This window comes from Micromys minutus (genome assembly GCF_963924665.1).
Source record: "Micromys minutus genome assembly, chromosome: 19".
Lineage (NCBI taxonomy): Eukaryota > Metazoa > Chordata > Mammalia > Rodentia > Muridae > Micromys > Micromys minutus.
This window is the reverse complement of record NC_137954.1, coordinates 16,529,483-16,544,497: the sequence shown is the minus strand read 5'-3', so window position 1 is coordinate 16,544,497 and position 15,015 is coordinate 16,529,483. Positions and strand designations below refer to the sequence as shown.

General features: G+C 37.8%; 1 protein-coding gene across 3 annotated transcripts in view; it reads right to left on the bottom strand.

The window, feature by feature from the left end:
• Positions 1 to 15,015, bottom strand: part of PIKFYVE (phosphoinositide kinase, FYVE-type zinc finger containing) — a gene marked incomplete at both ends in the record, with an annotated part of 87,627 nt that overhangs the window by 54,767 nt on the left and 17,845 nt on the right. For all 3 annotated transcript variants that reach the window (XM_080933372.1, XM_080933371.1, XM_080933373.1), the window contains 4 exons: positions 415 to 562; positions 1,511 to 1,622; positions 4,030 to 4,187; positions 13,762 to 13,900. In XM_080933372.1, coding sequence (XP_080789498.1) covers positions 415 to 562; positions 1,511 to 1,622; positions 4,030 to 4,187; positions 13,762 to 13,900 — 557 coding nt within the window. The remainder of the gene's footprint in view (positions 1 to 414; positions 563 to 1,510; positions 1,623 to 4,029; positions 4,188 to 13,761; positions 13,901 to 15,015) is intronic.

The window sequence follows — 15,015 nt, the reverse complement described above, 5'->3', positions numbered from 1 at the left end:
TTTTAATATACAAGCCCAATGTGCAATACCAAAATGGATACAGTATTTTCATGAACTTCTGGGTAGACTTAATAAATTTAAGCAGATGAAATTTAAAATGAATTTTTAAATGAGGCAATATATTGGAGGTTCTGCAGAGAGAAAGTCTGATACCACAGTGAAGATATAAGAAAGCTGCCTGCTAAGATATTAGCTGGAGTTATTTTAAGCTGCTGCAAACTACAGGCTAATGCAAAATCCAGAAATGAATGTCAGCTGACTGGCTTCTTGAGAAAATACTGTATCTAAGACAAGAATCGCTATCAGATGATTTCATCAAATGAGAACCTTCGATCATAAACAAGACAAGCATTTGATCGTACCAACACAGAAAAAAAAACCATAAAAACTAAAGCATTAGAAAGTCAAACTTACTAGCCAAATTGTCGTCACCTTCTTCAGCAATCTGTTCGGTGTCACTGTCATCAAATTTTATGTCTTTAAACCAGGATGGCTCAGAGTGTCCTTCCACAGAGTTCACCGAGTCACTGTCTGGAGAGGGTGTCTCAGAAAATTCTGTACTCTGAAAGGACCAAAGCACGGCAAGCAGCTGGCTCTCAGTGACAACACACTAGTGCACAGAGGCGGCGCGGCCTGTGTCTCCACAGCATTGACAGCTCAACAGATGTACACAGACACAACCAAGTAAGAGGAGCAGAGCAGTGTCATATTGTCATGTTCACTAACTACAGAGCTTAAGTAGCATTTTACAAATGAACATTTCTGATCCGTGTTTGGCATGGCTTCACGTCATCCTAGTTCTAAGTGAAGATAGCATTAAATGTAGACTAACCCTGACAACTCTAGAACCCCCTAAAAAACAACCCAATTTTAACTAACTATACCACACCAGTATGATGTTGTCATTTGTAGTTCACAAATATAAGTCCACAGCTCTTTAGAGTTTCATCATAAGGGTGTGTGTGTGTGTGGGTGTGTGTGTGTGTGTGTGTGTGTGTGTGTGTGTGTGTGTGTGTACATTCATGTGTTTATATGAATGTATACATATTGTTTTATACAAACTAAAAATTAAATTATATTTCTTTAAAAATCTATAAATAATTTTTATTATCATAAAGAAAAAAGAAACTTAAGTTTTTGATCACTAGTGTACAATTTGTATACCAAGAGTCAAAACCTAACTCAATAACTAATGTTAAATTTTCCAATCATTTTATTATATACACTTCACTCCCTCTTAGCTCTAAAAATACAGAGATTAAAACTGAACAGCAGTAAAATCAAACAAATAACTAAGTACCAGAAAGCCAAGTTTAACAAAGCCACAGCAAGCTAACAGTGTTAGATCCTAGAAGCAGCTAAGTCAGTGGGGTGCTTCTCTAGCATTGAATCTCAGAAGCATTAAAAACAGAATCTTTGGGTGATTGGACTACTTTAATTCCCACCAATGAAAACACAACTTCAAAATAAGCTACGACCATTCTCATCAGCAGCATCACTGCACGTTTACCTGCAGTGGTCTATACAGTGCATACTCGTCCCTGAAGAGCTGGTCGTGATGACTGACACAATCCAACCAACGCCCATCAACCATTGCTTGTCCAATTGCTATAGCTTGTGCCCTAAATCAAGACCAAGAAAAATGAAAGTTTAAAAGGTTATATGAAGTAACTGTGTAGGCACATGATAAAACACCTCTTCATTTTTTTGTCATTTTTAATCAAAGAGGAACCATCAATGGTCTTTAGACAAGTAAGGGATTTAAAAAAAAAAAAAAAGAAAATTTGAAACATACTCTTCTAGGTAGCAAAGTAGAGAACCTACTGGTAAGGTAGCCCTTTAAGTAGCTCTTGTTTTTAAACAAGCTAATTTTAATTTAGTAATTTTAATCGGTGAGCATGCACTGAGTACACAATGCATTCACACCCATTCTTAGCAAAGTAAGCAAGACTGAGAATGGCACAGTCCCTACATTCAAACAGCTTACAGTCTCAGTAAAAAGACAACACAAGTATCATGGACACAAAATATATGAATGAAACAGATAATTATAGTTTGTGATATCTCACGAATTAATAAAATACCTAGCCAGCATTATTTTGTTCATGGCTTATTTCAACACCAAACATTCCCCTACATTGAACTAAGGTGTCCAAGCTTCAAAGAAACTGAATAATTTATCTAAAGACACAAACTAAAAATGATACAGCCAAATTAAGACCCAGAGTTTCCCTGCTCAGATACTTGTTTCTTTACCTATTTAGAATGACAGGAGGCTCATCCAAGCAAATTTCAAAAACTACGAGATAGCTTAACTTGAAAGGTGTTTGAATGAGGATGTCCCCATAGGTTCAAACACTCCGACATTTGACTGTGTGGCTCCCAGTTGGTGGTGGTGTTTCGGGAGGTTTAAGAGACAAAGCTTTGCTAAAGGAAGAATGCTAATAGAGGCCAACTTTCAGAATGAAAATTTGCCCTTCAAGATGTGAGCTCCAAGCATCCGGTTCTGTCACCACGTCTGCTGCCTGTGGCATGCTATTACTATTGTCCCATTTAGAGAGTTTCTGTTTGGCTGGTTGGTTTGGTTTGTCAACTTGACACAAGCTAGTCATCTGAGAAAAGAGAGCCTTCATTGGGAAAACTCCCCCCACTCCAGTGGCTGTGGGTAAGCCTCTAGAGATTTTGACTATTAAGTGACTGGGAAGGCCCAGCACACTACAGGTCCCACCCCTTGGCAGGTGGTAAGAGGTTATAATAAAGCAGGCTGAGAAAGCCTGGAGCAAGCCAGTAAGCAACATTCCTCTAAGGCTTCTGCTTCTGTTCCTGCCTCCAGTCTTGCTTGAGTTCCTGCACAGACTTTCCTCAGTGATAGAGTGTGACCTGAGAATTGTAAGCCAAAGGAAAGGGGAAAACAAAAACAAAAAAAAACAAAGCCCTTTCCTCCCATGGCTGCTTTTGATCATAGTGTTGTGTTTTGCTTAATTTTGACTTATTTTCATTTTTTGAGATTGTTTAAATAATTGCATTATTTTTCCCTTTCCTGTCCACCCTTCAAACTCACCCATATACCCCTTCTAAATCTCTTTCAAACTCATAACCTCTTTTTCCTAATTAATTGCTGCTATACATATATGTGATGTTTTATTATAGCAATAGAAATCCTAAATAAGATACCCTTCCTTATGTACTCTAACTCCATAACCTTATGCCACAATAAATTCTTTCTTCAAGTTTCCCTAGACATTGTATCATATCACAGCAATCGAAAAGAAGCTAAGACAAAAAGATAACCGAGACTGCCTGTGATTTGTTTTATACATGTGTGATCTGTGAGACAGATTAGGTCCCTCCAGACATTGATTATGGATGCAATCTCAATACAGGTTTGAAGTTTAGATTTTAGTGACAAGAAAATCCCTTGACTTAGATTCTAGCTACTCTCTCCCATCCGCTTTTCTAGGGATGCATTTGAAGAATTGCTACATATTATGTGTGTCTGTGTGCACATGGGTGCTAACATGTGGAAGGAGCAGATGGAAGACAGAACATGGAGGGTCGTCCTCGACTGGTCTCCACTTTACCATTGAGACAGGGTCTCTCACCGGAACTGGAGTTCACCAACTACACTTAAACAAGCTCACCAGCAAGCTGAACCTCTGGCCTCTAGGCCTCTCTGGGAATGTGTGGCTGCACCCAGTTTTTTCCATGGATGCTCTGCCTCCTCTTATAGCATATAGATTCTGGATTCTGGAAATCCAACTGAGGTCATCAGGCTTGGGAACAAGTGCCTTTGCTCACTGATTCATCTCACTAACCACCAGTCCTTGTTTTTAATGAGGGAGGTAGACTGTGACCCCAATCTGGTTCGTTACATTCTCACCAAATGCAATTAAAAAACTAGTTCCCCCAAACCACCAAATCCCTAAAACAGTAATTCACAAAAAAAGTTACCTTTACACTTTCAAATATACATCCTAATCATTAATTAACATTAGCTAATAATTTCAAAATGTTTTAAAATTAAAATACCTTGTGGCGATGTGCCCATTTCTAATTAGCCAGTTGACTAATTCCTTTCCTACAATGCAGTTAGGATGTGTTCTCAACCAGTAACGATGATCCTGAAATTCCATTCCACTGGTGTGATGGCAGATTTTCTTCCACAGATCCTTTAACTGAGCACTGTCCTGCAATCACATCAAAAGCAACATTACTCCCAAGAGGGATGCTGTGTTCTGTTCCGATGCTGTTCTAAGATCATAAAGGATCTCAGTTTGGATTTCTTCACATTAGCTAACTGTGATATGTTAAATAAAAATGGCACATACATGGAAACAACTGAATTTGACTCATTACTTCCAAGCATAACTTTTTTCTCTTCAAAACAAAATATCCTAAGTCCTTTTATTTTCAATCGATGGCACATACTACTGGTCTCTTAGTTATGTGCAATATAAAATCCTTCTTTGGACACAAGCCAAGAAAGACAAAGATAGTAATCATTACTCAAACCTAAGGTAATTATGGTAGTCCACTCTGCATAGATTCTAGGCATCCTCCCCTATTCTCAACGGCTAAGTAAATGTTTCTTAAGAAAGTCTTTGTTGAATAAATTCTGGCCTTTCAGCCTCAGAACTGGCTGGGGGTCATGCTACAGTGTTGTCTAATTGTCTCTTTCCTTTTAATCCTCACCGCTGCTAGAGAACCCGGTCAGATGGCACCTCAACATCCAGCTCCAGTAAGGAGGATACAGTGAAGGGTACCACGGGAAAGGAAGGGAGTGCAGAGGGAAATTTGGGCCAGTGGTAAATAAACTCTGTAAGAATGGGGCAAGGGAATGGCAGAATGCCATTTGTATATATGCTTAAAAATATGCTAAAGGCTAGACGAGCGAAAATAAGTCAGAAACAAATTATCCAGGTTTTGGTTTTTATAGGAGAAACCTGTCCTTGGTTCCCTGAGAAAGGTACAAGAAGTTTGCAGACATGGGAAAAAGTGGGAGAAGGAATAAAAGGGAACTATACAACACATGGACCTGAAAAATATCCCATAGAGGCTTTTAGCCTTTGGACCCTAGTTAGAGATAGATACTTAAGATCCTAAACACGAAAGTATAAAATTAGTTAAGATATTGGAAGATGCTGATAGTGAAAGGAAGGATGAAACTTTTCCATGCACACCTCCTATTTCCAAGATTTTGGACAGGCAGGAAAGAGTGGTGAGCCTCATGATCCCAGAGGCAAAAGTGAACTAGAGGAAGGGGTTGCTAAGTACCATGATGAGGACTGGCCTCTTTTTCCAGATTCTCGTAAGGTATTTTTTGAAAAAGAACAGGCAAGCATATCCCAAAGACAGAAGAAGTTGAAATAAAAGGAGCTAGCTTGGCTTGTTGAAAGTTTGAGCAACTTCTCCAAGAACAAAAAGAGTAGCTCAAGTTCAGATTCAGAGGAGGACGTACCCCAAGTAGTGCAAAAAATGAGGACTTTGCCTCCTCAAGTGACTTTAATGAGTAACAGGAATGAGGGGAAACCTCCTACTTTAAATCCTAGGGTTGCTGTTATCACCTCTTCAGGCAGAACTAGAACAGGCTGTAGAGTGAGGGGAAGACATACAAGGATAAGTTTTGCAATGCCCTGTGTTTGAAGCACAGGACCAACAAGGGAATTCTGCTAGATATCACACTCCCATTCCCTTTCAACAGCTAAAGGAATTAAGAACTGCCTGCACTCAGTATGGACCCACTGCTCCATTCACCGTGGCTATGTTAGATGTCCTGACTGAGGCTCTTCCACCTGCAGACTGAAAGCAGTTAGCTCGTGCATGTTTGGGGGGAAGAGATCATCTGTTTTGGAAAACAGGATTTTTTAAAGATGTCAGCAGACAACAGAGTTAAATGCTAGAGCTGACAATCCAGTTACTTATGAGACAGTAAAAGGAGAAGGTCAGCATTAGGTTATTCAAAATGTTACAATTTAATCCGGGTATTTATGCTCAAATTGCTCCTGCTGCTTGTAGGGCAGAGAATACCTTGCCTAACAAAGGGGATTTGTCTCAAGATATTTCAAAAATAAGGCAGGGACCTGATGTAATGAGCCTTTTCAGGAGTTTGCTGATAAACTGATTAAAGTATCAAAGTATCGGGGAGAGTGTTTGGAAATGCTAATGCTGGAATGTTTTTAGTAAAGCAATTAGCTTATGAGAATGCAAACAGGGCCTGTCAGACCACCATAGGACCTTATAGAAGGATTGGAACTGTTACAGACTATATTAGATTATGTTCCAACATTGGTCTCTCTTATGTGCAGGGTGTGGCCATAGCCACTGCCACTTCAGGGAAAAACTATGCAACAAGTTTTATCTCAACAGACTAGAATAGGGAAAAAGAAAGTTAATGGGCCTCCTGAAAGTTGTTTTGGATGTGGACAGGACTTCTAGTGAAGAATGTCCAAATAAAACTAAGAAAAATAGTGAGGGGAAAAAACAGGAGTCTGTCCTAGATGAAACGGGGGGGGGGGGGGGTATGCATTGAACTAGTGGATGCAAGTCTATGAGAGATGACTTAGGAAGTCTTCTCCCTCTGGGAAATGGGAGAGGGGGCCAGTCCCAGGTCCTAAAACAATGTTATGGGGCAATGCAGTTCATTCCTCAGCAAAACAATCCTTTCAGGATCTTTTGCTAGTCACCCCAGGCAGTGCAGGACTGGACCTCAGTAATTTTAAAGAAACCATAAAGCAATATCATTGGAAAGTTTTGCCTCAATGAACGGCTAATAGCCCTATACTGTGCCAAAAATTTGTCGCTGCTTCAATACAAGAAGTCAGGACTTTGTATTCTTCTGTGTATATCATTCATTATATGGATGATATTTTATTAGCTGATCCCTCTGAAGGAGTTTTACTGCAAGCCTTTGCTCTTATACAACAAGCTTTAAAATCTTGGGAATTAGTTGTTGCTCCTGAAAAGATTCAAAGACAATATCCTTTTCAATATTTGGGTCATCAGTTATATCCTAAACAGATTGTGGAACAGAAAATTCAAATAAAAAAAGATAATTTACTTACTTTAAATGATTTTCAAAGTTGTAGATTTATGCTAAGCCAATACATGATTAGACAGGGAGAGGAGGTGGGGAAAAGGAGAGGAAATGGAAGAGAAGAGTCAGAGGAGAAGGAGCAGAGGACAGAACGGGAACAGGAGGACAGGAGGACAGCAAGTGAGAGGGATTTCTTAGGAGGGGAATAGAGAGCTTAGTGGCAAATCTGCCCAAGATAGACTGCAGCTTGCTTTCCTAATTACTGAGTTGTATTTTCATTAAATGGGTGTATTTGGGTTGAAGAGAAAAATGCAACAAATTGGCCACTGGTTTGAAAAGGATATTGCAACAAAAGTTGTTAGGAGATTCTAGTTGGCTAAGACCTCACCTTAAGCTCACCACTGGAGAACTTAAACCTTTGATGTGCTCAAGGGGGATGCAAATCCTAATTCCCCTGACAATTAACTGATGAGGGACAAATAGCTTTGCAAAAAGTAGAAAAAGCTATTAGTCAACAACAGGTATGTTATACAGACTATGGCCAATTGTTGTCTGTTTGTGTTCTTGCTACTTTCTCATGTGCCCACAGAAGTTCTTTGACAATAGAGACTATTAATGTGGATTCATTTATTTCATCTCCAAGTAAAGTTTTAACACATTATTATGAAGCTGTTGCTGTGTTAATACAGAATTGTAGGATAGGATCATGAAAATATTTTGAGGAAAAACTGATGAAATAGTCCTTATTACAAACAACAATTAAATTGGTTATTGCAGAATGCTGAAATTATAATCAGGCAAAATTGATAATCATTATCCAAAAGACAAGTTGTTACAATTTTTCCTCTAGGCATACTTTTGTATTTCCTGTAAATTTACACATGCAGCCCTAGAGTGTTTGCTGTATTTACAGATGGCTCATCTAGTGGGAAGACAGCATATGTGATCGGATAACATGTTCATTCTCTTGAGTTTTCCCATGCCTGCTTCAGCACAGATAATTGAACTATGTGCTGTAGCTGCTGTTTTTCAAACACTTGATATATTTTATTAAGCTTTTAATTTGTATACTGATAGATAATATATAGCTAATGATTTGCAATTGCTTGAAATTGTCCCTTTTTTAAATACTGCTAATTCTCAAATTTTGCAATTCTTTATGCAAATACAACTCAATTTAAGAGAACACACTGTTCCTTACTTTATAGGACATTTAAGAGCCCATACTGGATTGCCCAGACCCCTTAATGAGGGCAGTGCCACAGCATATTTGTATACCAGGCAGATTATAAGCCTTACACAGGAACAATCAATCTCATTCTTTACACCATCAAAATAGTAATAGCTTGAGACAACAATTTGATATTTCTAGAGAATGTGCACATCAAATTGTAAAGATGTATCCTGATTGTCTTCAATTTCTTCCTATCCACATAATGGTATTAATCCTCAAGAATTTATACCTCATAAATTATGGCAAATGGATGTTACTCTTATTTCTCGTTTTGGAAAATTAAAATATTTATTTGTGACTATTGACAGCTTCTCAGGCTTTCTAGTTGCAACTGCTTTAACAGGAGAAGCAACTAAAAATTTAATTAGTCATTGCCTATGTTTTTCTATACTTGGTGTTCCAAATCAGATTAAAACAGTCAAGCATTTGAGATTTTTTTTGACAATGTAATATTACCCATATTACCAGGACTCCTTATAATCCGCAAAGACAAGGTACTGTGAAGCAGGTGATATGGAACTATTAAAAGCTACATCTTCATAAACTAAAAAAGGGGGAGTTATAACCCCATACACCACACAATTATTTAAATGATGCTCTTTTTCTTTTTAAAGTTTAAAAATTTGGATGCCAAGGAACTCTGAGTGTCTATGACACCCTACAACTAGGCATACTTATGCCTAGGTGAAATGGAAGGATCCACTTACTGGCATATAACATGATCTTGATCAGGTATTTAATATGGGGAAGAGGGCATGTTTGTGCTCTTTCCTCTGCTGTAGAAACGTGCTATCTGCTAGAGTGACGGATGAGACATTCTGATGCTAGGAAAATGATGCTGACTGTCAGCTTGCCAAGTACCCTGATGATAGTGACAGGAAAGCTGTACTGGGCATATGTTCCTGACCCACCTTTGCTTTCCTATATCCCAGACTGGACAAGCTGCCTTGCTTTAAGCTTTTAGACTTTGTGGGACAGAGAACATAGAGACTGTGGAAACGAACTTCAAAAACTTAATCAAAAACTTATGATGACTCTTCTCTTTCATATGACAAGTTATTCTGACTCAATCATGGACTGGTTTAGAAATCAGTCCAATATTGGAAAAAAGGAAATGACAGTCTTCATCTGGAAAGCTGATTCTGGACATTTTCAGAGACTTATTTGGAAGTTAGCTGCAGTTCTTTATGAAGATATATTAGCAATAGATTAAATTAGAACAGAATCTGGATTTTGAACAAGTGTTAGAGCATGTGTTAAAGGTTCCCAATCTTTTACTAATAGGTCATGTTAAAATTACTTTTGTTTCTTCCACAGTATTTAATGTAAGTTGTATTGATTGTACACTTTATAATTAGTGTGTTCAATCTGGCATGTCTGTTATGGTGGTTTATCAACCAGCTTTTGTTTTATTTCCCATGAGTATTACAGGAAATGGTTCAAAGACACTCACAGGGTATTTGGCATAATACTAACACCTCTCTAGATGTTTTGACTTTGTATACTAAGATTATGAATTTAAAGAATGCTGCTTCACTGAGCTTTGATGCTGCAGATACTGCTAATAAAATTATTCATGGCTTAAAATCAATATTTCCATCTTGGTCAAGTTTTAAGAATGGCATATATAGCTTGATCATGCTAGCCCTCCTTATCCTGGGAATACTTTTGTTCCTGCCCATCGTGATAAAGCTTGCCTTTAACAACATCAATATGTTGGCAGCCAAAGTACATGGCTTGAAACTAAAAATGGACCCCCAGAGTTATTAACAGGCTGGTAGTCAGAGACAGGTAAGATTCTGCACAGAGCCTTACCAACCTAAGAAGTGCATTGCTTTTGCTAATACATATTCCAAGAGGGGTAAGGAAGGCATTCTTGTCAGAACAACCTAAGACAGACGCAGTCTTGTTTAGGAAATAAAAAAGGGGGAGATGTGGACAGCTTTTGTGGCCACTTGGCAGAAATTTGACATTGGACCAGGACAAGCAAGTAGGGCTACTCCAGGCAGGGATTTGACATTGGGCCAGGACAGCAGAGTAAGCTCAGAAAGGAATCTGATTTTAGGCTAGAACAAAGTAGGCTTCGGGCGAAAATATGACTTTGGCCTAGGACAGAGAAGTAGGCTCAGATATCTTGGTCATTCTTATAAGCCCTTAGAAACAGTGATCATGGGGACTTTGTTGTCTTATTTGTTCCTTGATTATTTGTGTTTTATTGTCTTGTTTGTTCCTTGACTATTTGTTTATTACCTTGTTTATTCCCTTAACCTAAAACTGACCGTATCACTTGCATGCAATTGAAATGGTATAAAAGCAGACTAGGAAAAAATAAATTTGCCTTTCAGTCTCAGAACTGGCTGTGGGTCATGCTACCAAAAATTAAAATAAAATAAAATAAAAATTTCCTACCCCAAAAAACTTTCAACAATGTTCCTCAGTTATAAATTCAAACTTAAACTTGTAAGAGTAGATGTTGGAACACAGTCCAAATATGGAGCTGAGTTTGTGAGAAAACTACAAGAAAACAAGGCATGAGTCTTATAACAGTTTCTTCAAAGCATTGAATTGTTCTTGGAATGTGTTTTCATGCTCCTCCCAGGCGTAGCAGATAGAACTAACTTTATTTATTAAAACAGGCTATGGTTATTTATATACCTCTATGAAAAAATAAGATTTTTGCCACATGTGGCTTGTCCTTCACATGCAGCTTGTTCTTTTGACTGTCCACTTTACTCATATGACTTTCTTAACCCTCAGAGTATAAACAGTCTGATGCTTTGAAAAAGTTGGCTCTTGCATGAGACTTTAGTCCGCTTCATTCATCACCTTCATTCTCCCCAGTTCCACCACCACCTACAGTACAGGGACCTGAAGTCAGCTCTGAGACAAGACAGCAGGGACCCTCAGAAGGAGCTGAGAATAATGGGCAGAAACCAGGGAAAGCTTCTTAGGTCAAGCTTGTACACCATTTTTAAAGTAGGGACACGAGTATTAAAGTCACAACTATTTGACCACCATCAAGTTATAACTATAATCTCTGGTTTCCAAAAGGAACTCTAGATGAAAAAATATGGGATAGAGTCCAAAACAACACTTACTCAATTAACAAATCAGGGGCAAACCCAATGTCAACAATTATGTGAATTTGATCCTTAATATAGTATATTACCCATAAGGTTTTTAAGAGCAATTCAGAACTCTATGGATTTGTCAAATTTCATTTGCAGATTATTTGGGAAAGATAAGTTATTATCCAGCTGGTAAGCTATACGCTTTCTCATACAGACTGAAGTTGTGGTTACAAAATCTGTCCACCTTTCTCCCATTCCACTGACACATACTTATTTTACTGGTGGCTCATCTAATAAAATTCAGCCCAACAGGTAGAATTGACTATTCTGATTCATCTACTACAGTTAATTCATTAACCCTTAAATATTGTTTCAGATTCTATGTTGTAAGATTATTTCCAGCAGTAGAAACTGTTTTAACTTCGTGTCACATTCTATTATGCTCTCATTGCTACAGGAACTACAAAATCCAATCCAAACCCACAAACATCTTCTGTTTATTTATTACTCATGCTCATGCACACTCTAACCTCCCTCATCTTATTGTAGAAGAAACAGGCAAACTGACTGGGAAGGGAATATATCTGTCATTACAGATGGATTTACTGAAATATTGTGGATTCCTCTTCAGCTCCTCTGGCCCAGGCCCTCAAGGGCAACACCTGAAGACAAAGTGGGAGTCACCAGAAAGATAGCAAACTTCCAGCTAAAGAGCAAAAGGATATTGACCCCATCATCTGAAGTCAAGTCGGCCCACCTGGGGTCAAGTTAAGACCCTAGCACCAAGGGAAAAGTTATTTTACACAGAGCCCTGTTTACACTGAGAATCTCTTTCTGGTGATGCTAACTGCTTTGACCTGTGCATCTGCAGTGAGTGCCTCTGAAATTATGTTATGTTCCTCAACCTCCTTGTTTCAACTAATGGATTAGATGGATCCAGTTTGGGCTATCTTTACTAATGACTCTATGTTCATGCTCAGACCTTGGGACCATAAAAGAGTCCTTCGTGCATCTGAAGACAGACTGCATTTAATTTTTCTTTGTTATTTAAATCACTTCCTATTTGCACAGGACATCATAACATCTGTGTTCCTATTAAAGGGCAAATACTATGGGGTTACATTCTACAAGAGATCAGAACTACTTCATATGGGTCTCTTTTCAAGCTACTCTCTAGATTTTTCTGATGAATATAATATAACCAATAGTAATGAACATAGTTTTGGATCCCTGTTCTTGGTGGCTAAGTATTATACAACAATACTTAATGACAACTAGATTTATCTATAATATCTCAAATCAAAACTACTCTGGATATCCTGCTATTGAAAAATTTTAAAAAGCAGAAATATCACAACACAGTCAATTATTGGGTACATTCTATGAGGTCCCACTACTCCTAGAGCAGTGAACAGAAAAACTGAATGCATTGCTTCCCAATGGGTAGACCCAAATAACTTTCCATTTTAACTGACCCCACAGATTCCAACTAAAACTCTGTCTCAATGTATAAATTATACTTCTGTCCATGGAAAATGCTTTGATCCAAAATCTGTACCTTTTGTCATATACTGAAATAAGATTCACATTCTGCCTAAGAAACCAATTTCAGCCTTCAGATTTCCTGACTCCCTCACTGTTACCAACCTTTTTATTTTTTTCTCTATGACATATAGGTGTGGTACACATTTTACAGATTTTTTTCATTAAAATATTACTTCAAAGATAGGCATAGTGGTGCACACCTTTTAATCACAGCACTTGGGAGACAGAGGCCAGGCGGTTCTCTGTGAGTTCAAGGCCAGACTGGTCTACATAGAACCAGGGATACATAGAGAGAATATGTCTCAAAAAACAAAATAAATAAAAAAGTAAAATAAAATATTAATTCTTTCACTAGTAAGAATGTTCCCATTGATCTTACTTCTACCTTTTGAATTATAACCTTTATAACAAAAGAGTTCTTTTTCATTTCTTTGAGTTGGTCTTAGAATTAGGCAAATGTTTTTTATATACATAAACTGAGGAAAGAGTGGATTATTATGTCATATAAACATAGTTGGAATTAAGTTTCAAAGTTTAGATACAACAATCTAACTTGAAGTTCAATTCTTGTGTTAAATAAATTCTGATTTGGACAAATGAAAGGAAGAAAGAAATAGTAATAGAGTGTGGAAAAAATATGCTAGTAAATAAAAGGTTAACCTAAGGATTTCCCTGTTTAACTGATATACTTTTTTTTAGGACAACATCCCACTTAGCTCAAGTTGGTCTCAAAGACAAGGTTCTCCTGCCTTAGCCTTCCCAGGTTACTTTACAAGCTTGCATGTCAAGCCCAACTGACTCTCTCATGTATGTGTCTTTAAAGGAATAAAAAGTCAGTATTCTTTACATTCAAAACTAGTAACAAGTTAGATGCTGACCAGAAGAATTTTGCGTTCATCCTCAGTAGTCTCTGTCCTGATGTAGTTTCGGTTCGCCTGGGGACTCACAGATGACTCGTATGAAGGAACCATAGGAGAACCAGACCGATCCAGTGACAGATTAGTAATGCTGGCTGATCTAAAAATAAAAACAAAAAATTAAAATCACAATTTTAAGCTCATCTGAGAACATAGTGCCCATTTTTAAATAGCCCAGGAACTAAGAAGAATCAGTTTTATAAATGAGCATTCTGTAATTAAACTGATAGGAACACTATTCGTGAACCCCAACTAAGCAGAATATTTGACTCAAGAATTTTTTTCTTCTCATTAGTATAGCTATACCATGTTCAAATATTACTATAAATTTATTTCATCAGTTAAAAAAAGTCATAGGAAACCTGTTTCCTCTCATGTAAATATTCACATGGATCCTTAATTTTGCCTCTATGCAAAGCTATCATACAACTTAAATCATATATCAATATTATCAAGCTTTATTCATTTTTAATGTAACTGGAAATTTGGTTAAAAACTACAAAAAGAACAACAATGAAATCAAATTTCTGCTTCAATGGAAAGGATGAAAAGAAACTTCACTAGACACCATGTAGTGGTTTGAATGTACTCGGGCCAGGGAGTGGTACTATTAGGAGGTGTGGCCTTGTTGGAGGAAGTGTGTCAATATGGGGGTGGGCTTTGAGAGAGCTTCCTCTTAACTGCCTGAGCATCCAGGCTTCTGTTTGCCTACAGAACTCTGTAGAATTCTCAGATTCTTCTCAAAGCCACGCCCACCTGGGTCTTGCCCTGCTTCTTCTCACCTTGATAATGGACTCTGAACCTTTAAGCTAGCCCCAAATAAATGTTGTCCTTTATAAGTCACCTTAGTCATGGTGTCTGCTCACAGCACTAAAACACTAAGACACACTACAGAACTCATTTCTGGGATAATATACATTCTTTTCACTTAATCCTCACACATTCTATGGAGTAACTATTACTAGCTCCACTTTACAGGTTAGGGGGTTAAAAATAAAAAATCAAGAGTCAGGTAAGGCGGCTCAGTGGGTAGGAGTCTTTGCCAAACCTGAGGACCTGCATTCAAACCTTGGAACCCATATGGAAGAGTAGGAGTTACCCTCTCATCCGAGTGTTTGTTGTAGCATGGTTATCGTGTGAACATACACATACAAATCATCATCATCTAAAACTTACTTTTTTGTTTTGTTTTAGTTTTCAAGACAGTTTGCCCTG